Below are 21,679 nucleotides of genomic sequence, written 5' to 3' on the forward strand. Positions count from 1 at the left end.
TTTTGGAAGCCCAAAGTCCAGCTAGCCGTAATCGTATCTTTTGTCGTCGTTATGAATTGGTAGGAAGAATTAAAACTGTCGTATATTTTGGTTTTACAATATTGTAGTCTTAATAATATTTTACGTTAAGAGTGACGTTCCTCATATCTACCCTACTATCCTACTTCCATCCTCAGACAACCCATGAGCAATTATATACGACCCAACAACAAATACCAAATGCTAAGTAATATCAATCACGGTGTTGACCAATAGAAAAAGTAATATTAATTACGGTATTGATTATAACTAAGTTTTGAAATTGACCACGATGCTAATTCATTCAATCATTCTCCTTGACACATATGATGATATGAATCAATCAAATTCTAAGCGTGGACCAAAGTCTTCGTGTTTTATGTCTCAAAAACTTTTTCAATCTCGGAACCTATAATCTTATGAATAGTATAGGGTTTGTTCTGAAGATCTGAGATAGTAGAAACTATATGGTACTGTACAGTAGAGAGAAATTCAAGCAATATATGTCATGTAATTTTGTTTCAAATAATGTGTATATATATTTTAAATTAAACGATATATAAAGGAAGCAAAATATTATAATGGGAAAGAATAAGTTAGGAGAGAGCGGAGAGGAATAGAATAATTATGAGATTTGTACGTATTATGCATGGGTTTGCATGCATAGTCACTGCAGCTAAGTAATCAATCAGTATGGCCCAACAGTTTAGGTATTGAAACCACAATTGCGCATATTATATTATTCGTAGTCATATTAATATATCGTTTTTTGGTATGACATTATTATATAACCATGAGGACAAAAGTCGTGTTCCCAAATTTTTAATAATAGAAACGAATAAAATTTGGACCAAGGCAACTTCGTGGAATGTAGGTTGCTTGTCGAATTAAAAAATTGGGAATTTCATTTCATATGTGATTCTCTTGAAACTTATTTATTTTTATTTTGGGGGAATTCAGAGATGACACATAGGAAAATGTATTCAATCAAACAATGACTGTCGAATAGTTTTAGTTTTTTTTTTGGTAAGTTTTTTAATGATTTTGTGTGAATTTTAATAAAATAATCTCCACAACATGCATCATCTAAAACTCTTCTTTTAAAATATAGTAAGTAAAATGTATTCTTCTAAAATATTCAAAAAATCGTACTGACCTGAACACTATCTTATATAACAGGGTTATTAACGATCTTCTCTACAAACAAATATGCACAGTCTGCTTATGTTTTCGCATGTTGAGTCATCAATGAGGTATTGATGGAAATATGACCTGTTCTACGTTTCCATTGTGCGTGGAAACAATAGTCAGATCATCGAAATGTCGAAAATATACGTAGTTGTATACAATTTTGGTTTTTCATCGAATAATCACATCCGCGGATGCTAATACGGCGACGATAAATTCGATCACCCATGTGGGCCAATTGGGCTCTTCTCTTCCCAAATTATGTTTGGGTTCAAGTTGAATTCTCTTTTATACTATATAGAGGATGTTAGTGGTTGAATCTTTTGTTGAATTGTTTTTTGGGGGTTAAAAAAGAAATTGGGGTCTATTTACAATAAAACTAAAAGTTAAGGGGTGAAAAGATAAATAAAAAGGAATAGAGAGAAGGACAAACCCTTGTCCGTTCAACAAAATTCTCAAGAATTCATCTGGAGATCGAATCCGGCGAACTGTGAGAACAGCTCCGGTGAAGTCGATTTGGGAGTAGAAGAGGAGTGTTCAGTTCAGCGAGATCGGACAGATGTATGATGTGATGTTGGATGAGGCGAACTTGTGGCATCACGAACATGAACAGGAACCTCCTCTCCGTAAGCGGAAGATCGAAGAAGCTCCTCCACCTTCACCTGTCGAAGACGTTTATTTCTCCGACGAAGAAGATCCTGAGGAACAAGAAAAGTATCGTCTTCAAGTTGTTGAGTCTTGTGTAATTAATATATCTTTCTCTTTAACTCCCTTCTTATTTTTGGGTGTGGTTTCTTGAAATTGTGCTTTGCAAGTTTTGTGCTTTTCGTATTCCAAATTTAACTACTTTTTTGAATTTGTGTAATTTTAGGGATTTGATGTTGATTACTGCAACCATACGTATAATGGGATAATGCCGGGTGGATGTAGTCCCTATGACAAACTCTTTGCAAAGGCTGGACTCCATTGTTACAATCTTGAAAAGGTTACTACTCTTTTTCCCCTTGGAGAAGCACTTTTTCTTTACCCTCTCTCCTTGTGATTGACTCTTACCTCATTGCTTCTAACTTTTAGTAGGGAAAGAAGTTAGAATTCAGGAGTCTAGTCAAAGTTAACTCAGAAATCGGTTCACTTTACAATCCTTATTCAACTTCTGAGGTGATGGATCCTATCAACAACTCAATTCACACTTTCCAAACTTTAGTCACGGATGCAGGGTATGATAACAAAGCCCGTTTGATACTCGTCACAAAAATATGCAGGATCAAGCCTCAAGTGCCAGGTCAAAAACTGTCTGTGTGAACAAAAGAGACTCCATTTGTCATTGTTTTCATATCGAGATAGTGTATAATCATGGCGGCAATACTGTTTCTTTTTAGCTAAATATTTTGAAAATGTTTTAGGCATGGGAGATGCCACTGTCTTTTGGGACTTGGATGCTATAGATGACTTCTATAAAGGTGATATGCCAGATTGGCCACCGAATGATGATAAGTTACAGTTCTATGAGGTGAGTTGTTTAGTTTTTGACTCATCTTCTTCACTATATAAATGTGATCTGTTTTCAACTAAAAAGTTTTAGATGATTAAAAAAAATGAAGGTGAATGGATTAGAGTTGCCAGACAATGAATGGCTTCATCTATACGCCGAAGTTGCATTGTTCTCCGAGTGGGCCGATGACCTGGTGAGGATATAAAAAAAACAGCTTAGATATGTGAGTGAGCGTATGACACTTTCTTTTCTCAACAATTTTTTTGTTTTGTTTTGGTTTTGCAGAGTGCTTACATGCCATTTGAGATGAAGAAAGTAGTGGTACAGACGAGAGAAGATGTAGAGTCGAGTATGAAGCTCAAGTCGAGAAATGCAATCTTCTATATGAGTTTCAAGATTCGTGGAGGTCGCGAGTGCAGAGGCATAGTAAGAAGAACAAGTGATGGGAGAACAGGACATATGTGCCTTGAAGCTAGATGCTGGATCGACAAGTAAAGCTAATAATGACACCAGTGTAATCTATCTATGGCTGAAGTTGCTATCAAGCAACTATTAAATTAAGCTCTATTTAAGATGTGATTTTCATGTTTATTAACTCTCTTATTATCTTGTTTCAAGGATATTACATTGATGTGCAAACACTTTATGCAATGAGATAAAATGGAAGTGTTTTGCAAATGATGCAGACAGTTGTTAGCCATAGTCAAAATCATAAACTCCTCATTTGACTACCCACAAACACAGACAGACTCAGTTCAGTTTACTAGCTCTATGCATTTCCCTCCGCCTTTCTTCCTTTTCCTCTGTGAGTAATCTCGGATAACTGAATCTTGTGACCAATAGGGTTGGTTCAGCAAAGTGTTTTTTTTTTCGCCAAAGTGTCAGTCTCTTCACCCGGAGTGGGTACATAAACAAGTTAATGTAGACTAAAATTGGTAAATTAAATAGAATGATGCACGTTTTTCATGGCGCGTGCTAAGAAAATACAAGGGTGACTAATATTATTAAGTTTAATGTACCAAGAGCATCTTCGATTTATTTCTTCATATTTTCCTTTAGATTAGGCAAACTCTATTTTGGGGAATGGTTTATCTCCAACCCTACTCTATCTTGGAGTTAAAAATGAAAACATCCAAAATTTAGTGTAGATTAGAGTATTTAATTTCCAATCTATGTCTCCATTTTTTCTCTTCAAAATGGCTATTTTGGTTAAAAATCTTCAAATTTTTGTGGATGTAGAAATTATAAATGGAGATTTTCAAATATAGAGAAAACATAAAAAAAATATATATATTTTGGAGATGAATATAGAATTGAGTTGAAGTAAAAATGACTTTAAACTTCATTTTGGAGATGAAAATGGAAATGAATAGAGATGGTCAGAAATAGAGATATCCAAATTTAGCGAAAAAAATAGAGATATCTATTTTACATATGAGAGATAACTTGAGCATATTTAACTTCAAACTCCATTTTAGAGATGGTGTCATTTCTCTCCTTTGTTGGTGGAAAAAATACATTTTAAAAGTGTACTCAAAGTCTAGGCAGAAATTGGTTCACGTTACAAATCTTATTCAACATAATTAGATGTGATAGATCCGATTAACAACTAACTTCACAGTTTCCAAGTTATAGGGAAGATGAACAAAGCGTGTTTGATACTCATAACAAAATATGTAGAATCAAATCTCATTTAAATTGTGTGAAAAGAGAGATCATTTGTCATTTTTCCATGTTTCCTAAAATATATTGTACAATTGACTTGTGTTAGGAGTCAATTAACACCAACAACAAAGACTACACATATTCAATTATTTCTCTTACATCCCTCCTACATCACCAAACTACAAATGTAAAAATGGGAAAAAAATTATCATATACTTTTTATTCTCATATTTTTTTTGTCAACCATATACTTACGTTTAAAGATGTAGTGTCTCTTGTTAGTCACATAGTACAAGTTGAGATCTGCATAAATATTTAGCAAAAACTTATCAGACAAATCAAAAGGGAAAAAAAATAAACCATTATTTTCCAAGTGAGAAGAAGTAAAACAATAATCAATGCCGACCTTTGGCATATCATAACCATACAAGAAATTGCACAGATGCTTTCACGAAATATGATCTTTAAAAAAAAATTATTGGTATGCTTTGTACATTTGATACTTTTTCATTATAATACAAACATTTCTTTAATTTGTGTGCACCCTTTGAACACAACATTGACAAAAGAAATTTATGTTAGATGCAATTATCGTTGTTGTCCCTTGTAACTACTTAAAATCAAATGAGATTATTAGTTTGAGAAAGAAAAAAGAGAGAAAAAAAGATGCATTTACCAAAATTTGTGTTCTTCCTGCCCTCAAATTCAAACAACATATTCATGTACACACTGGTTGTTATTATGTGATTTTTAACTTCATATAGAATTGTAAATTATTGAAATCAAAACATATGAATTTTGAAATAACATGTTTTATCTTTGAATTTGAATCATACTATTTTACACTTTCAAATCCATTTAAACATAACGTAGATTTTGAAATCCAAAACCAAATTATTAATGAATAACATAAAATTTTAACAAGTATTTATAAATCATAGAACCAATAACACATCATTTTAAAAAGTATTTTAAAATCAAGATCGAATAACACATAATTTTTGTTTAAATTTTCAAATCCATTAAAATCATAAAATCAATAATCTCAATCCCAACTTATATTCTAGATGTATTTGGCAATTTACATATTCTCTACCATTTTCGTACAAATCAAAGACATCTAGAAGACATATAATTTCTACAAGACTTTTTTTTCCGATTTGCACACTAGTTCATCATATACATGTCAATAGATTTGCTTTTAAACTCACATTTTCAAAATATTTACGGTTTTATTATTTGTGAAGGGCTCTCTCTTAGGCAGTGGAGGACAAAACCTCCAACTCTGCCCACCAAAGAGGTGACAGTTTCGGCGTAGCATCGCTAGGTGATATTCCAGTGATCTCCCGTAACCATCCTGTGACTTCTCCCATAGTAGGCCTCTCTTTCGGGTCGGTTCTGAGGCATGATTTGATCACTTCACCAATATTCTCAATCTTCTCATCATAAGATTCCAGTGTTGGATCTACCATCTTGGCTAGTAGAGTCTCTCCTCTCAAGAAATCAACCATCCCGGTATCTACCGAGTCAAGTTTGTTAACCGATTCCGGGAGTTTCCCGGTTATCATTTCGAATAAAAGTAAACCGAAGCTGTAAACGTTGTCTTGAGGATTCAAGACTGAGATGTGTGTGTCTATGATTGTGTTGTTGATGCTAGTCTCTGTCTCGGATGTACCGAAACTGAAATCGGATACTTTGACAGCATAATCTTCTGCCAGCTGAAGAGATGATGAGACGAGGTTGGTGTGAGCTATAGGTGGATTGAGTTGGTGCATATGGTCAAGGCAATATGCTGTTCCCATTGCGATTCTTAACCTCATTCCCCAGTCCAAGTGTTCTGACTCTTTACCTGTTAACCAAAAAAAGATTTGCTTCTTCATTTAGATCATAAAGAAAACAAAGCCAACATAAGAAGAAGACACTGTAGTTTTTGACAAGTACTCACAGTGTAAATGCTCAAAGAGTGATCCGTTTGGAGCATATTCAAAGATCAAGATCCTCGTGAAAGGTTCCTTTTCCTCACAGTAACCAAGCAGGTTTACAAAGTTCTTGTGGTTGATCTTCGATAACATTTCAATCTGAAATCATGAAACAGAACACGCTAAGTCCTACTATATATAGTTGTTGTAACAAAATCTAAAAATGGGAAGAAACAAAACATACCTTGTTCCTAAAGTGTATTTCTGTATTGTTCTTCCAGTCTTTAGCGGATGTAGTATCAAATGAAGCAACAGCTATCTCTACTCCACTTGATAGTGTTCCTTTGAACAATTTTCCAACAGAGCAAGATCCAATGACATTACTAAATTCTTCACATGCAGCTTCAATCTCAGATCTTTTGAGTACAGGGACGCCTAAGGATACAAATCACACACTGATTACTAAAATTTAGAATACAAATTTGGCTAATACTTCAAGTAAGTGTAACAATTGAGAAATGATCTTACCAGTTACAAAAACTCTCTGAAGTTGTCCACTAAGACCTGTACGCCAAGGATTCACAGTTTCTCCAGCCTTACGTCTGTAAAAGTAGACACCAGTAGCTACAAGGAGAAGAAAAGAAGCACCGCCTACTACGCAGCCAACCACTAGAGGAACAACCACTGAAGAAGAATCAGAGTTTCTTCTCTTAGAGGGAGAAACTGACACAGATGGTGAAGGTAAAACATCTTGTGTAGATAATGAATTCTTTTGTGTCTCTGGAACTGTTGAAGCATGTTTTGGAGAAGGTTTTGGTGATGATGATGGTGTGATAGTTACAGCTATAGTAGCAGCGCTGTTTTTGGGTTTTTTTCTAGAAGGCAAGTCATTGTATGTGAATGGGTTACGGACAAGTGTTTTCCTGTGGAATCCAACAGCTTTCCTAAACAAAAGGTAGAAAAATAAATTAACCCATTGCAAACACATGTTCTAAGCATAGTAAGCTACATAGATATATAAGCATGAACTTAGAAGAACAACTTCTTAGTGTAGATCTCTACCAACCCCCTTGACTTCATATATATGTAAATATTTTCAAGTTCCAGATTAAATTAGAGTAGAGAATCAAATTGCAAACCAAAGGAGACACTACAAGTCTCAGAAATAAACTGAAGCTGACACTTACAAATTATTGGAATCTCTATCTGACCATAGATCTTTCTTTAAACTGTCTTCACTTTTCTGAACATCTACACCTGAGAGAACACAAAGCGAAACAGAGGATTTGAGAAAAAAATAAAAAAAAAGGTTCTAGCTTTTGGTCCCTCTGCAGCAAACCAACCACCCAAACAAGCATAAAAAAGAGTAATTCAAACGAAAATTTAAAAAAAGTCTATACCTTGGTCAATGAGAGAACAACAGGAACCGAAGAAGCTGAGAAGGATCACAGAAGACACAAAAGAACGCATTTTGAACATCGATCTCGAAGATAACAATAGCTGCAAGAGTTGAGAACAGAGGATGGTATGATGAAAACGAGTTTGGATCTAATCAGAGGAAAACAAAAAGAAAGAGACTTTTGTGACTTGTGAGTTTTCTTGACTGAGAGAGCAGAGACGAGTTTGAGTTTTGATACAAGAAAGCGCGTGCGCCGTGTTTTGCCCGATTAAGGAAAACTTAAACTAAAGGAAACTTATTTTTTTTGGTCAACAAGAATTAAAAAGGTGTGCTTATTTTTATTAAAAAAACCAGTCGATTTGTTTTTAATTTCCTTATTGTATTTTCGTGAAAATTAAACTATTCGAGAAATTGTCACATACTGTAACCAAGTCTACCACGTTCGAACCATGCTTGACTTGGACGTATTCCAAAGTCCTAACCATTGCGAGGAAACTAACATCTGCAGTTTCCCTACTTTTTAATCCGTTTACTAACCAGCTGACTAGGAGACGATTATTGTTTTGTAATTACATGTCCTGATTATTTGTTAAGGTCTTTAGGCTTTTAATATATACAACTAGGAGATATCGCAAAGATCAACATTTTCCCCAAAAATTATAATATAATAATAAAAAGTATTGTTATATTTGTTTAAAAAAATTATTTTGTTTGAAATAATATTTATTTTCAATATTACAATTTTTTGATAAATCTACACATATTTTTTAAAATACTAATTATTTTTTAATATTATACTATTTTTAATTTGTTTAATGTATATTACTATTTTATATTGTTTTTTGTATTTACATCATTATTTGGTGAAATAGTTGAAAATATTAATTATTATATTTTAGTTGTGAGCAAATCACAACATATGCAGAAAAAAATCCACATATTTATATGAAAATTCAAAACAATTTGTAAATCAAATAAAAGAAAGATAATAGGAGAATCATAATTTAAAATCTTAACAAAATCTTCAATTTATTAAGATAATAATTTGGGTATTTAGATATAAAATCTTACTTTTTAAAATTCTGATTGATTTACAATTTTTAAAAATTAATTAGAGAGTATTTTTTTTTTTTTGAAAATTAATAATTATTTAAAAAGTTTTATTAGTCTAATATTAAAATTATATTTTTACTCTTGATGAGAAATTAAACATTAATTAACTTAAGACCAATGACATGACAACATAATTTTTTACACTTTATAAAATTAGTTCTATATTTGTACTTCTCAATTAATATAGTAGCAATTGTTTTGTCTAGTGTATATTTAGCCGCCTTGATTAAAAGTTAGGTAAAAAAAATGATGTGTTGTTTGGTTTAATATTAAGCATTGACTATTAACTAAGTATATAGTAAAATTGTAATGGCAGAACTAATAAGGTTCAAAAGAATAGGCTCAATTCTAGCCAGCCACCGTCTAAAAAGACTTGTGGCTTTGCGAATGGTTCCCACCTTCTTGATTTCTCTTTGGTTAGTTCTTTCAATTTGTATTGGTTACGATTCAACCAAGGTATTAAAAACAAGAGAAGAAAATTAAAAGAAACAGGTCATGAGCCACGTAGATTTGGTCTGATGATCATATCTGAATGATTGAAGTTGAAGGAATAATTGTCATCTCATATAATTTGTGACTATTTCAAATTGGAAGGTTGCTTGTATAGCTGTTGCTTTCTTCGTCCCCAACTCTCTCTTCCCATGTGGGTTCCTCGTGGTCTGCTCACTAGTCAGCGTGCAAAACCCCTATTCTTTAGTAGTATAAATGTTCTACATACTTTCGTATCTTAGTGTTTTATATTTCGTAAAAACATTCCATATTATATTGTTATAGGAACCAATTATGCGAAAAAAACATATGTTCCGGCCGGAGAATCTAAGATAATAAACAAGTTTGCCTACAGCCCTTCTACCTAACTATGTTGTTGACAAATAAATTATTCTTCAATGGATAAGGATATGGTTTTGTAGATTAGCTTCCACAATGGATATGAACAACATATGTTCTAGCTAAGTAATTCATGGTGAACTAATAATTGTTGTTAATGGTGGTGGGTCTTCCCACAACTATGTTATTCGTGATTTGGTTACTATAAACGTTTTAAATGATAAAAAAAAAAAGTGTGAATTAAAGAGAATAAGGAAGAAGAAAAAAAAACAATTTCATATTTCCTTCATGGGAATTGGGAAGAAAGATGCATCATACATTACATAGAGATTAATGGGGTGAGACTAGTCAAATATTACTAGTCAAACTTTCCTAAGTTTCACTTTCTATATGATTTATTCTAAAAATATTCTTTCAGGATAACCAAAAGCCATTTTACCCCTAGTTATAATTCAATTTCATCTACTGGAACTCTTAGAATACTGTCGCTTGTGCACCGGAAAACACGAAACACACCTAACCAAGCCTTGCACATTGCAAGCCTTACAGCTCGTGAATCCAGATCTCTCCGAGAAGATTTTGTGACTACCATTACACCGATCACACATAACAAATCTCCATCCCCTACACGAATCACATACCTCAGCGAATCTTTCACCTGACGGTGTTAACGCAGCGATCAGTTTCCTCAGCTTGTCGTTCTCATGCAACTGCTTAATCTCTTCCGACCCGCCGATATATCTTCCACCGATAAAAACCTTAGGCAACGTCACTTTCTTTCTTCCAAATATCGTTTGTAACTCATCGTGAAATGTCGAATCCATCGATAAATCTCGCTCGTCGATATTGATTCGGAGTGCATGGAGTATGGACCTCACGTATCTACACTCCTCGAACGTCTTCCTTATGATTCCAAGGCTAGTGTAGTAGATAACGACGCCTCGGTGGTGATCAGCGTTGGGGATATCCACGACGGAGAAACTTTCATTTGAGATACGTCCGTGAATCCTAGCAGGGCTACGAGGCTGGTGAATGACTTGACGCCGCGGAGAGTAGGATTCTGATGAGGGGTCATCGTCGTGAAGGAGGTTTTGGATGTCTTTGAATGATGAACATGAGAAATGTCTCGGCCATTTTTGTGAGTCGGGTGAGATTTGGTGACGACGTCTGCGTGGTTGAAACCAATTCGGGAACATTAGAGAAGATCAACAACGAAATCTTGAGGAAAATGAAAATGTTAAAAAATATTTGAACGAGTAAATATTAGTATCAGTGAAAAGAATAGATAAGGACGTAATCACTACAAAATTATTTCTTACCCAAAAAGAACCAAAACATTTAATTTATATTCTTACATTTTCATGGTAGTCAAAATTTATTAATTGTGCTAAAAAGTTCATGACTTCAAAGGGTGTTTACAAATTATAAACTCAACAAAGATTCAAATCGCTTATATATACATTGAAAACGCCCCCATGCACATTAGAGCTCTCTCGTTAACTTTGACCTTTACTCTCGTGGTAAAACAACCAAGCTCTGTTTTTAGGGTACAAACTGTGATATAACTTATAGTTGGTAAACTCAAAACAAAATCCCCTTAACAAAGTTGGTTCTCTCTAATGGAAGGGGTACTGTGATATATATAATCTAGTTGCGTCATTTGATAGTGTACAAATGAAATTACTTTGCAAATGAAATTACTTTGCTAGTATTGTTTATGCTTTTCTTTTCCTGTCTATCAGTATCAGAGCTCCGGTTTAGCAGGACGCCAAAATCCCTTCCGACCAACCAAAAACCTGTCCTGGTATATTTTGGTTGACCAATAAAGCGAGCCAAATATGCATTCAAGCTTCTTTATTGTTTCCTTGGTGTCTTGTACCACAAGATATCCGCCTGGTCTCACTATCCGATCTATCTCAGCTGCCACTTGTACAATGTCACATCTGAAACAGACCGAAAAACACCAACATCAATCAGAGTTTCTAGGGACAAACCATCAAACTGAACGAGACAAACAAAAATAACCGGTTCTAGTTCAGTACACATATCTCAAAAGCGGGAAAACCAAACCAAAACAATGAATGTCTCTACTGCTAAAGAGTTAAAACTCAAGAGACTGACAAATTGTGATCTGTTGTTTACCTTTGTGAGACATCTCCCAGGAAGAAACTGGAATGTAGCAGATCGTATGTTCTAGGGTAAGTGTTCAGGGACTCACACCAATCATGGTAAACTCCAATCAAGCCTCGATCATAAACAATGGAGAGAGTGTCAGGTTTATCCACAGGCACAACATTCATCACCCATAGAGGTCGGTTTATAAGTGCAGCAGCAAAGCTATCAGCATAACATAGACAATAACAAGCTGTGTCATATCTCAGTTTGGGAACAACCGGATTCTAGTTAAAAAACAGAGAATGAAAATAACCTGCCATAACCAGCATTCATGTCCATCACATTCCGCACAATCGACCAGTTTACAGCTAAACGTTCAAGATAAACATCAGATACAATTGCTGACCATTTCTCTGTATCTTTCTTCAGTTTTCCCGCATCAACCGAAATGCTTTGAGGTTTAACACTCACAAGCCGTTTAGGCCATATCTCAGGCCAACTCTTTCTGCTCGGTAACTTGGAAATGCATTTTGCTAGTGGAACATACCTAAGAAGAAAAGAAAATGTTACATAACATTAGACATTTTATATATACTTATGTGAATGTGAAGCATCATTTTGTATAACAGTTTCATACCATGAAGCATTTACTTCCTTTTTATCACATAGAGGTGGATCTTGTGTGCTGCGTTTATTGTAGCAAGATTCTGAAGTTGGCTTTTGATAGATCACAAGTCCGATTCCAGATGAATCAACCGTCTTTGTCACAACCTTCCAGCAAATGGATTTAGTCAAAGAAACCATTACTGCAAAACAAGTATTGTAACAATTAAAACCATAAAGATCATGACGGGTCTTAAAAGAACCAAATCAACACAATGATTGTTGCTAACAATTCCAAATTCTGCTATCTCTGTCATTATCTCGATAGACCGGTGTTGCAGACCATATGAAGAAACCTCCTGGCCTAAGTACCCTATTGAGCTCCAACAACGGTTTCCCACCTAAGAAATTAAACCCAAAAGATCATGAAACCTTTCAAGCTTACTTAAGGGCTAAGAGGGAAACAAACAAGGGCCAAAGATTATACCATCAGCATCCCAATGGACTCTGCACCGTGCACAATGGATAAGATCAAACGCATTGCTCGGGAACGTAAGCTGTTGCGTTCCAATAACAGAAAGAGTTGCAGGTATTCCACGTTCTAACGCAAACTGAATCTGAGCTTCATGTTCATCTTTAGGAGCAAATGACATTGTAATGACATCTTTATCTAACAAAAAACCGCCAAAGCTAGCAACACCACAACCAACATCTAATACAACCCTTATGTTTTCCCCCCATTTGATACTCGGTAAAGCCTGTGAGTTTAACACAAATCAGCCTTTCCACAACAAATAAACAGGGGAAACAGCAATAACCAAAAAACAAAAAAGTGCTGACCTGTTCTATGAACTCAACGTAATGAGTAACCCCAAATTTGAATTGAGTACCTCCTCCAGGAAAAACAAGATATTCACCGGTTTTATTAACCCAATTTTGTTCCTTCTTGTATTCTACGAGCTTGGGGTGAGGAACATTGTCATACCAAACCTACACATTATATAGAGTAAACAACTAAAGACATGTTCCAGTAGAAACTAACACTCTAAAAACATTAACTTTGAATCTATCAGACTCTTTTACAGAAACTTCCAAATACTCAAAATGGGTTACTAAACCAAATCATATAACTTTCAGATCAAGCTCGGATCAAAAGTTAGAATTTTTCGAAAAAAACAAGAAAAACCAAAGCTTACCAAAAACAAAAACAGGAACTGTCTCTCACCATATCCCGACTCTTAGGCCACGGAACCGGAGGCTTATAGTTATGAGGCAAGGGAACGAGACATGTAGGGGTTGGTTCAGGGCAATGACGTTCTCGATGCTCCATATGTCTCCTCGATTTGAGCTGCTTGATGGCGTTGTAATTATCAAGACAAGGTATGTAATCAACAGATCCTGCGCCTTTACATAGATCCCATTTTTTCAGCTCTTCCGCACCCTCGAGTGATGATGATGAAGCGCTTATTAGCTTCATCTTCTGTGGAGTTTGATCGGAAGAAACGTCGACGTTTTGGTTAGGAACTGATGATTTGGGGTTTGGCGTGTAATAATCGGTGGGGGTGAGAGAAGGGAAAGGGAATGTGACGTAATTGGTGGTGGAGAGGTAGACTGTGATGGTGATGAGGATAGTGCAGAGGAGTAAAACGACGACGGGCTGTACGGATATTCCCATTGTAGAAAGATCGTTTAGAGATCGATCAGTACGAGACGCGTTTCAGGTAATAAGAAGAAGAAGAAGGTGTGGCTGAAGCTCCATTAAGTCACATCTTTCACATTTCGATTTTGCAGAGCTTAAACTAATATTTTTTTATGCGCCGACAAAAGTAAACAAATCAAACAAAAACAAAACAGAAGTGTCCGAATGTAATATTTTGTTGTTTGTAAAAGAAAATGTTTAATTTTGTAATAAATCATTTTAATTATATTATCAGATCGTTTTCTTCTATAGAATTTTGTTTCTGTAAACTGCAAATTTTCTCAATATATAATTAGATTAGCAGTAGTGTAACTGATGAATATCTCAGTATCTTAGGAGACATCAGATCTAATTGAAACGACACACGGACCATGGCCAGATCCAATCAACCTACCTTCCTAAGATAATAATGAGTCATGTGGTGTGGACTGGCTCAAGATATTCTTGAGCAGTGTGACTGTGTGAGTGACAGTGAGTAATATATGCAAAGAATCAATCTTTTTATAAAACCATGAATGTATGATTGATATGTAAACCCCAATGGGTAAAAAAGACTGCCTCAAGATGTCAAAAAAGCACATAAATATATCCTCTCCGAGGTTTTTTTCTACTGCCTTGTCAAAAGCTTAAAGCAAAACACTCAACCGTTAAGATTGGGAAGATTTAAACGAAAAGAAAATTAGTCGGACAAACAATAGATCCGGCAATCTTACTCAATGATTCCGGCACCACCGTCGAGATCCACTTCGCCCATCCCTGTGTCCTCTTCTTCGTCTCCGCTCTCTTCATCGCCACTAATTTCTTCATTGTCAAGACGTAGCTTAGCCATGTGCTCTGTCAGCATCTTATCATCACGTTCACTCACCTATCAATACATATTAACATTAGACTCTTGAAACACCAAACAAAAGCTGGTTCTTGTGACATGCAACTTGAGACGGGAGCATCAGTAAAAGAAAGTAAGATACTCACAGCTCTAGCTCCCTCCTTAACGACAAGCTTGCCTTTGTGTGTCTCAATTGTCTCAGTGCAAGCTATGATGGCTTTGTTTAGGATTTCAATCCCTTGGTCCTGTTAGAGAATGATACGATTAGGAACAGAGGGATAAAACAACAGCATTTACACATTTATGGTTTTAAGTGATGACAAATCCGCAAAGCTACATAATTTGGCTACCAAAAATGCAATGACCAGTTTTAGGACAACAATAGTATCTGTGTGTGTTTTTTTAAGCGTCTGCTTTACTTGCAACTAAATGATTTCAACTATTGCAATCAAAATTTTGGCAAGAGCTTACTGGATATACAATCCACATAGAGATCATAAACCTCTTAACGATAAATAGGGGAAAGTTTCTGTAATATGCCAAAACCAAGTAAATCATAATACAAGATAGAAGATTGTCTAACCTTGTCAAGTGTCTGAGTAGTAAGAACATAAAGAGGTGGAGCAACCAATTTAATCTTAACAGGGCAGTCGTCGTTTCCAGCGGCTTCAGCGTTTTTCATGGCCTCCTGAAATTGCAAGCATGAGTGAGAAATCAAATTGAAAATCATAATGTATTCTTTTCAAAAGTAAAAGATAATCCAATAAGAGATATGACCTTAATGTGAACAACTCCATCAAACTGAAAACACTTCAATTCGATATCAGCGCGGATTTTCATTGGCTGTGGTGTCATTCTCCTCCTAATGTTCTTCACAAGTGCATCTTTCACTTCTTCCGTAACAGCAGGTACAACTTTAGTCACCTACAAAAAACAGACAACTTGTAAGATTAGCACTCAAAGGAAGTTTGTACTAACAGCTAAAACAAAACCAGAGAACAAAGCATACCTCTTCACCATCAGGCCCAACTTCTTTGATCTCACGAGTGAGGCCACCCAACACCGAGTCAGGATCCGTCACTAAGATCTTGAAGGCCTGAACAAAAGAAAAATATATATTTGAGAACTAATAATCATAGATATACAATATTAAATCTCAAATTCACAGATTCTTACCTCAAAAGCATGACCATGTTTCCGGTACAAAGGCCAACCAATGTTCACATACAACTCCTGCAACATGAAAGCTCTAATCAATGTATAATCATAGACTACATCACTAAACATATAGGAGAAACCCAATAATCTAATTGTTATAAGTCTCAGCATCTACCAGAACAAGAAACATCTCTAACCAGCAAATCCAAATCCAGCAGATAAATCCCAAAATTCAACTACGGTTATAGCAAATAACATCTAAAGATCATACCTCCAAATCAAGAGATAGAGTCTCAGCAACATGGCGCATGATAGAATGGACAAGCTTGCTCTTGTTGTACCTCTCTTCACAAGTTGAAATATCCTCCTCGCTAACCCTACGTTTGCTCAGATCAATGTAACCTTTCTCTTTGTCCACACGCAGGACCATGACAGGCTCAATTCTCCCGACCTTAATCAAACTGCTCACACTTCGGATCCGACGACGGGAGAGCTCAGAGAAGAGGATCATTCCTTCGATGTTGTTGTACTCCAGCAGAGAAACGTAAGCTCCCATATCGGCGATGTTCTTCACCTGGATCATCACCGCCATATCCACCTCTGGATACTTCGACTCGTACATCCGACACTCTAGATTCGGTGTTTGATTCGCCATGATTGGATGATTCGATACTCACGCGAATTTGACTCTTTGTTGAATCTGAAGTAAGCAAACGAGGCGGAGAGAATTAGGGTTTTAGGCGACGGAGCAATTAGGCTGATTCTTTTTGGCTAGGGATAACTGATAAGAGACGAGCGATAAAAGCAAACTGAAATCAGCTGACTTGCATCAAAATGCCAACTTAAAAACGCCGCCGTATCGGATACACAATTAGGTTTCAATTGGGCCACAACAATATTAGGTTTTTTTTGGGGGGGGGGGGGTTAAAAGCCCATTCGGATTTCAAGTCAGATAATGAAATTGGATCTTTTTATTTTGTTAATCGATTTCTATTCATGAATTGCGTTTAAACCAGAGCACTACACTAATCACAGGCTTGAGCTCGAATCAGACTATATATCGGTTACCACTCACCACCAGATGGGTTCGATGAACCTTAAGACCAGAATTTAAACTCATGTTTTGTCTCTTACAAAAAAAAGACGTCTACCTCACAAAATCGTACAAGCTGAAGAACTAAACATAAACTAGTTCCATACATATCACTAAGAGAGCTTCATATAAAAAAAACACCAGAGACAAGAGTCCTTCCAACGCTGCTTACCCTTCCAGAAGCATCTGGTTGAAATGCCATGTTCCTGAAAATCATCCCAGACATTAAAACATATTCAATGGCACGAAGTGAAGGAATAAGTGATTGATTTTGTTGTTCTTTTAACTCTTTGTAGATTAAAACAAAATGTGAGAGATTAGTATATACCGTGTCCTTTGCCAACTCGTCGCAGTTGGGCAACATATTCTGAAATCATCTTAATTGCTTCCACCTGAGAAATGATTCATTTTAGCAAAAACTCCAATAAGAACTTTCTTTGACAGCTTAGAAACAACAGGAGTGCTTTGCCACTAACATAGAACACCCCAAATGATTTACCTGCTCTGTCAGAAACTCGCTCTCAATAAAATCTGCCAAGTGGACATCATTGTTCTTCGAAGCAACCTGTTGAACAAAGCATTACAAAATTGAGAACATTTCTTTCAGAGTGAAGATTGTATTTACTATTCAAATAGGGATTTGAGATATATTTGTATAAAACTCAAGAAGAGATGGTCTTTATACACTGTGGAGGTTTAAGAGCTTCTCATTAACTAGTTTCTCCAGTGACAGAGCCAGCTCCATGCCTGCAAACAACAAATCACAGAATTGTATGTCCATTGGGACTTCAATCTCCATATGAGAGAAATATTTTCATGACACAAAGTGTTAGCTACTTCTGAGCTTACCGTATAGAGCATCTCCTTTATCAACGTGTTCAAACTCTGAGAGAGGCATCACAATGGACTGTAACTTGACCTTCCCACCACGTTTGTTCTGCAACTCATTGAAAACCCAAAACATGTTAGCACTTACTAAGCTCCAGTTACGGTTAATGAACTAGAGAGAGAAAAAAAAAAGGAAATAGTATTCTCTAGAACCTGATACTCCATAAACTTCTCAGCGTGCTCTCTTTCTTCCACACTTGATTCCTTAAATAACCTGATACCCAAGAAACCAACAATTGGTAATGAATAAACAACAACAACAACAAAGTTCCAAAAATATCAACACTCTTGAATAACCAAAAACTCACTTAGCAAGACCCTTGAGGGCGACGTTGTCCCGATCGAAGTACGCATACATAGCGTGATACACATACGAGACATTGTATTCCACACTGCAGCCAAAATCCATTAAAGAAATTTAGAATCCACAGGATTAACTATAAGCAGAATCAACATTAGGTTCCAAAGTACCAAATCTTATAGCTAACACAACCAGATTACAATACCGAGTCTAAGCGAGAAGGAGCTATAAGAAATAAATAAAAAAATCTTACTTAATCTGTTCGTTAATGGCGGCTTCACACTCGTCTGAGTACTTTTGCCGAGCAAGCGAGAGATGAGAACTTACTGGAACAAGATCGAGCTCCTTTTTCACCTCCTTGAATGGCTCGAAGACAACGCCGCTCAAGGAATCGGTGGTTGAGCTCTTAGATGCGCGAACAGAGAAAGCTAGGTTCCCAGATTTTCCAGAAGAAACTCGAAGATTGGAAGATAACAAAGGAAAGATATCTTTCTTCATGCCATGGAAACTCACCAGAGAGAGAGCTGAAGATGAAGTTACAGTCTTAAGAAGCATTTTTTGACTTTGATTAGATTTAGAAACTGTTTGGAAAAAGTTCTCTTCGCCGAGAAAATTGGAGAAGACGAATGGATTTTTTTCTTTTCTTTGTTAGCTTTGTGTGAAATTGAGATTGTGATGGGTTGATGATGAGGCTGTGGATGAGAGACACGTATACGAACATGATTGAGGAATGGGTTAAGGCGCGTGGCAAGCTTGTGGCAAGTATCGATCGTTATCTGATGCAAAAATAACTCCAAGAAATTTTTCTTGGATTTTTTTTATTTTTGAGGCTTCGCATAATTTTTGTTTTATCTGATGAAAACTGAAAAGTCATTAGTTACATAATAATCTTGTAAGTTTTATCATTTATTCGATTAATAATAATTTCTTGTAATTTGTGAAAAAACATATGAAAGTTATTCCTAAAATTCATATTTGTTTAATTGTTTTTATTTATTAGGCAAAATCAGTTTTTTTTATATCTGTTAAAACAAATAAAGTTTTAGAATATATTAGTTTTATGCAAAAATATTGTTTACGGAAACGTTATTGGTACATTACCCAAATTGAAGATTTTGTTCTAACAGAGGAAACAATAACACAAATCATATATAAATTTGAAAATTTTAACCAATCATAATCATTACCGAATAACCTATCTAGTTTTAATCATTAATCAATAACAAAATTCAACAAAAAAAATACAAAAAAACAAAACAAAACAAAACAAAATTCAAGTTATTTTTAACCGTTCATGGAGCAATGCTAACTCTATATAAGCAGATAAAATAGGCCAACACTTCTCATTGTCTCTTAAAAGGTATTGATAAACAACACATATTTGTAATCTCCATATACCTTAAGCATAAGAATAAAATGGCATGCATTTCTTATTCGTTTAAGACTTTGTGTTTGTTCCTCTTGTTCGTTGCCGCTGCAAGTCGTCCAACCAATAAGCCAAAGGTTTTCAACGTCCGACGCTATGGCTCAAAACCGGATGGGAAAACTGATAACGCCAATGTATGTACACAACAATTTTTCTAGTTTAATTTTGATCACTAATTATTTTTGAGATGAAAATCTATTAATATTAATACAAACATAAACACATATGGTCAATATACAAATATAAAAGAGAAATATTTATATTTTATTTGATTATTAACCTATGTTATTTTTAACACTTACAAAACTAGGCATTCACAAGTGTATGGAAAAGTGCATGTGGAAGGAAAAGTGGAAGTAGTAAAATTTACGTACCAAAAGGAACATTCTACCTCGGTGGTGTAGAGTTCTTGGGTCCATGCAAAAATCCTATTGAATTCATTATCGATGGAACTTTATTGGCTCCTGCAAACCCTATGGATATTAAGCAAGACATATGGATCAATTTTAGGTATATCAACGATCTCTCTATCTCTGGATCAGGTATACTTGACGGCCAAGGAGAACAGTCTTGGCCACTCAATGACTGCCACAAAAACCCTAATTGTCCTAAACTAGCTATGGTAACATTTCTTAAACTTTTTCATTTATTGCTTCATTTTGACAAATATGGTTATTATTTAAATTTAAATCATAATACAAAAGTGTGATATGATACTTATACAATGATATAACTCTAATTCAAACATTATTCATTATACACAACTTTATTAAAGTTTATAATTTATAAATTATATGAGAAAGTAACAATTCTTATAATAAGCTTGATTTTTTCATAGAATATGGGATTTGCTTTCGTTAACAACTCAAATATCAAGGACATAACATCACTCAACAGCAAAATAGGACACTTGAACTTTTATTCCGTCCATCACTTTAACATTACTGGAGTCACTATAACAGCTCCTGGCGACAGTCCCAACACTGATGGTATCAAGATGGGTTTTTGTAGCAACATTCAAATCTCCAAGACAAACATCGGGACCGGAGACGATTGTATTGCTATTCTTTCTGGAACCACTAACCTCAATATCTCTAACGTCAAGTGTGGTCCTGGACATGGAATTAGTGTCGGAAGCTTAGGGAAAAACAAAGATGAGAAAGACGTAAAGGATTTAACGGTAAGAGACGTCATTTTCAATGGCACAAGCGATGGTATTAGGATCAAGACCTGGGAATCTTCAGCTTCGAAGATCCTTGTTTCGAACTTCGTGTATGAGAATATTCAGATGATTGATGTTGGAAACCCTATCAACATCGACCAGAAATATTGTCCTTACCCACCTTGTGAACATGAACAAAAGGTAAAATTTCTATGCGAAAACAAGCTTTATATTATTTTCTTCCATCATAAGAAAAAGCAAAAACAAAACATAACTGATATTTCTCTTTTCAGGGAGAGTCTCACGTTCAAATCCAAAATCTCAAGTTAAAAAACATATTTGGAACATCGAAGAACAAAATGGCAGTGAAATTGCAATGTAGCAAGAGCTTCCCATGCAAAAATGTTGAGTTAATTGACGTTAACCTAAAACACAATGGAGTTGAAGGTGGATCTTCCACTGCGGTGTGCGAAAATATTAACGGTTCCGCGAGTGGTAATATGGTTCCTCAGCATTGTCTGAATTGATTCGACGGCCCATCTAAACAATAATCATGTGTTGTATTTAATTGGTGTATATAGTTATGTTTTTATCTAATTGGTGTATCCGATTATCTTATTATATAAATCTTAGTTTTCAAAGTTAGTAATTCATATAATCGCGACATGTGTAAAAATAAAATATATTTAATAATTATAAGATATTGTTGAAAGTATATAAAATCAAAAGTAATCTATTGTATCACTAATTCTAATAGGAAAGTTATATATTAAATTACTTATTTCA

General features: G+C 35.2%; 7 protein-coding genes across 10 annotated transcripts; 2 read left to right on the forward strand and 5 right to left on the reverse strand.

Moving 5' to 3' along the window:
- The first annotated feature begins 1,524 nt into the window (after positions 1 to 1,524).
- On the forward strand, positions 1,525 to 3,376 carry LOC104782500 (UPF0725 protein At2g20620). 3 transcript variants are annotated; one of them, XM_010507449.3, is made up of 6 exons: positions 1,525 to 1,948; positions 2,078 to 2,191; positions 2,284 to 2,488; positions 2,610 to 2,716; positions 2,808 to 2,891; positions 2,984 to 3,376. In XM_010507449.3, exons 1-6 carry the CDS (start codon positions 1,766 to 1,768, stop codon positions 3,191 to 3,193), a joined length of 903 nt encoding a protein of 300 aa, XP_010505751.1. In that variant the 5' UTR covers positions 1,525 to 1,765; the 3' UTR covers positions 3,194 to 3,376. The 3 variants fall into 3 exon arrangements, with proteins under 3 accessions (XP_010505751.1, XP_087367140.1, XP_087367141.1); XM_087511014.1 differs by having other exon boundaries at positions 1,535 to 1,920; XM_087511015.1 differs by lacking the exon at positions 1,525 to 1,948 and having other exon boundaries at positions 2,281 to 2,488.
- A 1,985-nt stretch (positions 3,377 to 5,361) lies between these two features.
- On the reverse strand, positions 5,362 to 8,256 carry LOC104782501 (inactive receptor-like serine/threonine-protein kinase At2g40270). Of its 2 annotated transcripts, none has more exons than XM_087511768.1 (7): positions 8,104 to 8,256; positions 7,683 to 7,782; positions 7,470 to 7,539; positions 6,811 to 7,226; positions 6,527 to 6,717; positions 6,309 to 6,441; positions 5,362 to 6,212 (listed from the first exon to the last, which is right to left on the reverse strand). In XM_087511768.1, the coding sequence occupies exons 1-7, from the start codon at positions 8,164 to 8,166 to the stop codon at positions 5,620 to 5,622; spliced, it is 1,566 nt and encodes a 521-aa protein (XP_087367894.1). In that variant the 5' UTR covers positions 8,167 to 8,256; the 3' UTR covers positions 5,362 to 5,619. The 2 variants fall into 2 exon arrangements, with proteins under 2 accessions (XP_087367894.1, XP_087367895.1); XM_087511769.1 differs by lacking the exon at positions 8,104 to 8,256 and adding an exon at positions 7,861 to 7,994.
- Positions 8,257 to 9,880: 1,624 nt separating this feature from the next.
- LOC147946317 (uncharacterized protein At5g39865-like) lies at positions 9,881 to 10,861 on the reverse strand. The gene has a single exon (XM_087511771.1). The coding sequence runs from the start codon at positions 10,816 to 10,818 to the stop codon at positions 10,081 to 10,083; it is 738 nt and encodes a 245-aa protein (XP_087367897.1). The 5' UTR covers positions 10,819 to 10,861; the 3' UTR covers positions 9,881 to 10,080.
- Positions 10,862 to 11,161: 300 nt separating this feature from the next.
- Positions 11,162 to 14,489, reverse strand: LOC104784312 (putative methyltransferase PMT23). The gene is made up of 8 exons (XM_087511770.1): positions 13,566 to 14,489; positions 13,181 to 13,330; positions 12,828 to 13,098; positions 12,631 to 12,741; positions 12,375 to 12,543; positions 12,051 to 12,284; positions 11,765 to 11,959; positions 11,162 to 11,565 (listed from the first exon to the last, which is right to left on the reverse strand). The coding sequence occupies exons 1-8, from the start codon at positions 14,013 to 14,015 to the stop codon at positions 11,367 to 11,369; spliced, it is 1,779 nt and encodes a 592-aa protein (XP_087367896.1). The 5' UTR covers positions 14,016 to 14,489; the 3' UTR covers positions 11,162 to 11,366.
- Positions 14,490 to 14,522: 33 nt separating this feature from the next.
- Positions 14,523 to 16,864, reverse strand: LOC104782504 (eukaryotic translation initiation factor 2 subunit alpha homolog). The gene is made up of 7 exons (XM_010507453.3): positions 16,295 to 16,864; positions 16,042 to 16,098; positions 15,875 to 15,961; positions 15,643 to 15,789; positions 15,449 to 15,553; positions 15,012 to 15,110; positions 14,523 to 14,904 (listed from the first exon to the last, which is right to left on the reverse strand). Exons 1-7 carry the CDS (start codon positions 16,676 to 16,678, stop codon positions 14,749 to 14,751), a joined length of 1,035 nt encoding a protein of 344 aa, XP_010505755.1. The 5' UTR covers positions 16,679 to 16,864; the 3' UTR covers positions 14,523 to 14,748.
- Positions 16,865 to 17,060: 196 nt separating this feature from the next.
- On the reverse strand, positions 17,061 to 19,065 carry LOC104782506 (ferritin-4, chloroplastic). The gene is made up of 8 exons (XM_010507454.2): positions 18,559 to 19,065; positions 18,313 to 18,396; positions 18,158 to 18,218; positions 17,966 to 18,053; positions 17,802 to 17,863; positions 17,616 to 17,681; positions 17,445 to 17,508; positions 17,061 to 17,322 (listed from the first exon to the last, which is right to left on the reverse strand). Exons 1-8 carry the CDS (start codon positions 18,858 to 18,860, stop codon positions 17,285 to 17,287), a joined length of 765 nt encoding a protein of 254 aa, XP_010505756.2. The 5' UTR covers positions 18,861 to 19,065; the 3' UTR covers positions 17,061 to 17,284.
- A 591-nt stretch (positions 19,066 to 19,656) lies between these two features.
- On the forward strand, positions 19,657 to 21,605 carry LOC104784313 (exopolygalacturonase-like). Its single transcript, XM_010509357.2, has 4 exons — positions 19,657 to 19,865; positions 20,042 to 20,353; positions 20,570 to 21,094; positions 21,187 to 21,605. Exons 1-4 carry the CDS (start codon positions 19,722 to 19,724, stop codon positions 21,418 to 21,420), a joined length of 1,215 nt encoding a protein of 404 aa, XP_010507659.1. The 5' UTR covers positions 19,657 to 19,721; the 3' UTR covers positions 21,421 to 21,605.
- Positions 21,606 to 21,679: the final 74 nt, after the last annotated feature.

Source organism: Camelina sativa, chromosome 4 (assembly GCF_030686135.1).
Source record: "Camelina sativa cultivar CO46 ecotype springtype chromosome 4, ASM3068613v1".
Classification (NCBI taxonomy): domain Eukaryota; kingdom Viridiplantae; phylum Streptophyta; class Magnoliopsida; order Brassicales; family Brassicaceae; genus Camelina; species Camelina sativa.

Coding starts and splice junctions, on each gene's coding strand:
- LOC147946317 (XM_087511771.1), bottom strand. CDS start 10,818: ATGTTCCCGAATTGGTTTCAACCACGCAGACGTCGTCACCAAATCTCA.
- LOC104784313 (XM_010509357.2), top strand. CDS start 19,722: ATGGCATGCATTTCTTATTCGTTTAAGACTTTGTGTTTGTTCCTCTTG. Junction 20,354..20,569: donor ATTGTCCTAAACTAGCTATG/GTAACATTTCTT, acceptor ATTTTTTCATAG/AATATGGGATTTGCTTTCGT. Junction 21,095..21,186: donor CTTGTGAACATGAACAAAAG/GTAAAATTTCTA, acceptor TTCTCTTTTCAG/GGAGAGTCTCACGTTCAAAT.
- LOC104782506 (XM_010507454.2), bottom strand. CDS start 18,860: ATGCTTCTTAAGACTGTAACTTCATCTTCAGCTCTCTCTCTGGTGAGT. Junction 18,054..18,157: donor AGAAGTTTATGGAGTATCAG/GTTCTAGAGAAT, acceptor AATGAGTTGCAG/AACAAACGTGGTGGGAAGGT. Junction 17,509..17,615: donor GCGAGTTTCTGACAGAGCAG/GTAAATCATTTG, acceptor ATCATTTCTCAG/GTGGAAGCAATTAAGATGAT.
- LOC104784312 (XM_087511770.1), bottom strand. CDS start 14,015: ATGGGAATATCCGTACAGCCCGTCGTCGTTTTACTCCTCTGCACTATC. Junction 13,331..13,565: donor GGCCTAAGAGTCGGGATATG/GTGAGAGACAGT, acceptor TATAATGTGTAG/GTTTGGTATGACAATGTTCC. Junction 13,099..13,180: donor ACGTTGAGTTCATAGAACAG/GTCAGCACTTTT, acceptor TTAAACTCACAG/GCTTTACCGAGTATCAAATG.
- LOC104782504 (XM_010507453.3), bottom strand. CDS start 16,678: ATGGCGAATCAAACACCGAATCTAGAGTGTCGGATGTACGAGTCGAAG. Junction 16,099..16,294: donor CTCTATCTCTTGATTTGGAG/GTATGATCTTTA, acceptor TTCATGTTGCAG/GAGTTGTATGTGAACATTGG. Junction 15,962..16,041: donor AACATGGTCATGCTTTTGAG/GTAAGAATCTGT, acceptor TCTTTTGTTCAG/GCCTTCAAGATCTTAGTGAC.
- LOC104782501 (XM_087511768.1), bottom strand. CDS start 8,166: ATGGTTAGGACTTTGGAATACGTCCAAGTCAAGCATGGTTCGAACGTG. Junction 7,540..7,682: donor TTGTTCTCTCATTGACCAAG/GTATAGACTTTT, acceptor GTGTTCTCTCAG/GTGTAGATGTTCAGAAAAGT. Junction 7,227..7,469: donor GATAGAGATTCCAATAATTT/GTAAGTGTCAGC, acceptor CCTTTTGTTTAG/GAAAGCTGTTGGATTCCACA.
- LOC104782500 (XM_010507449.3), top strand. CDS start 1,766: ATGTATGATGTGATGTTGGATGAGGCGAACTTGTGGCATCACGAACAT. Junction 2,717..2,807: donor ATAAGTTACAGTTCTATGAG/GTGAGTTGTTTA, acceptor AAAAAAATGAAG/GTGAATGGATTAGAGTTGCC. Junction 2,892..2,983: donor CCGAGTGGGCCGATGACCTG/GTGAGGATATAA, acceptor TTGGTTTTGCAG/AGTGCTTACATGCCATTTGA.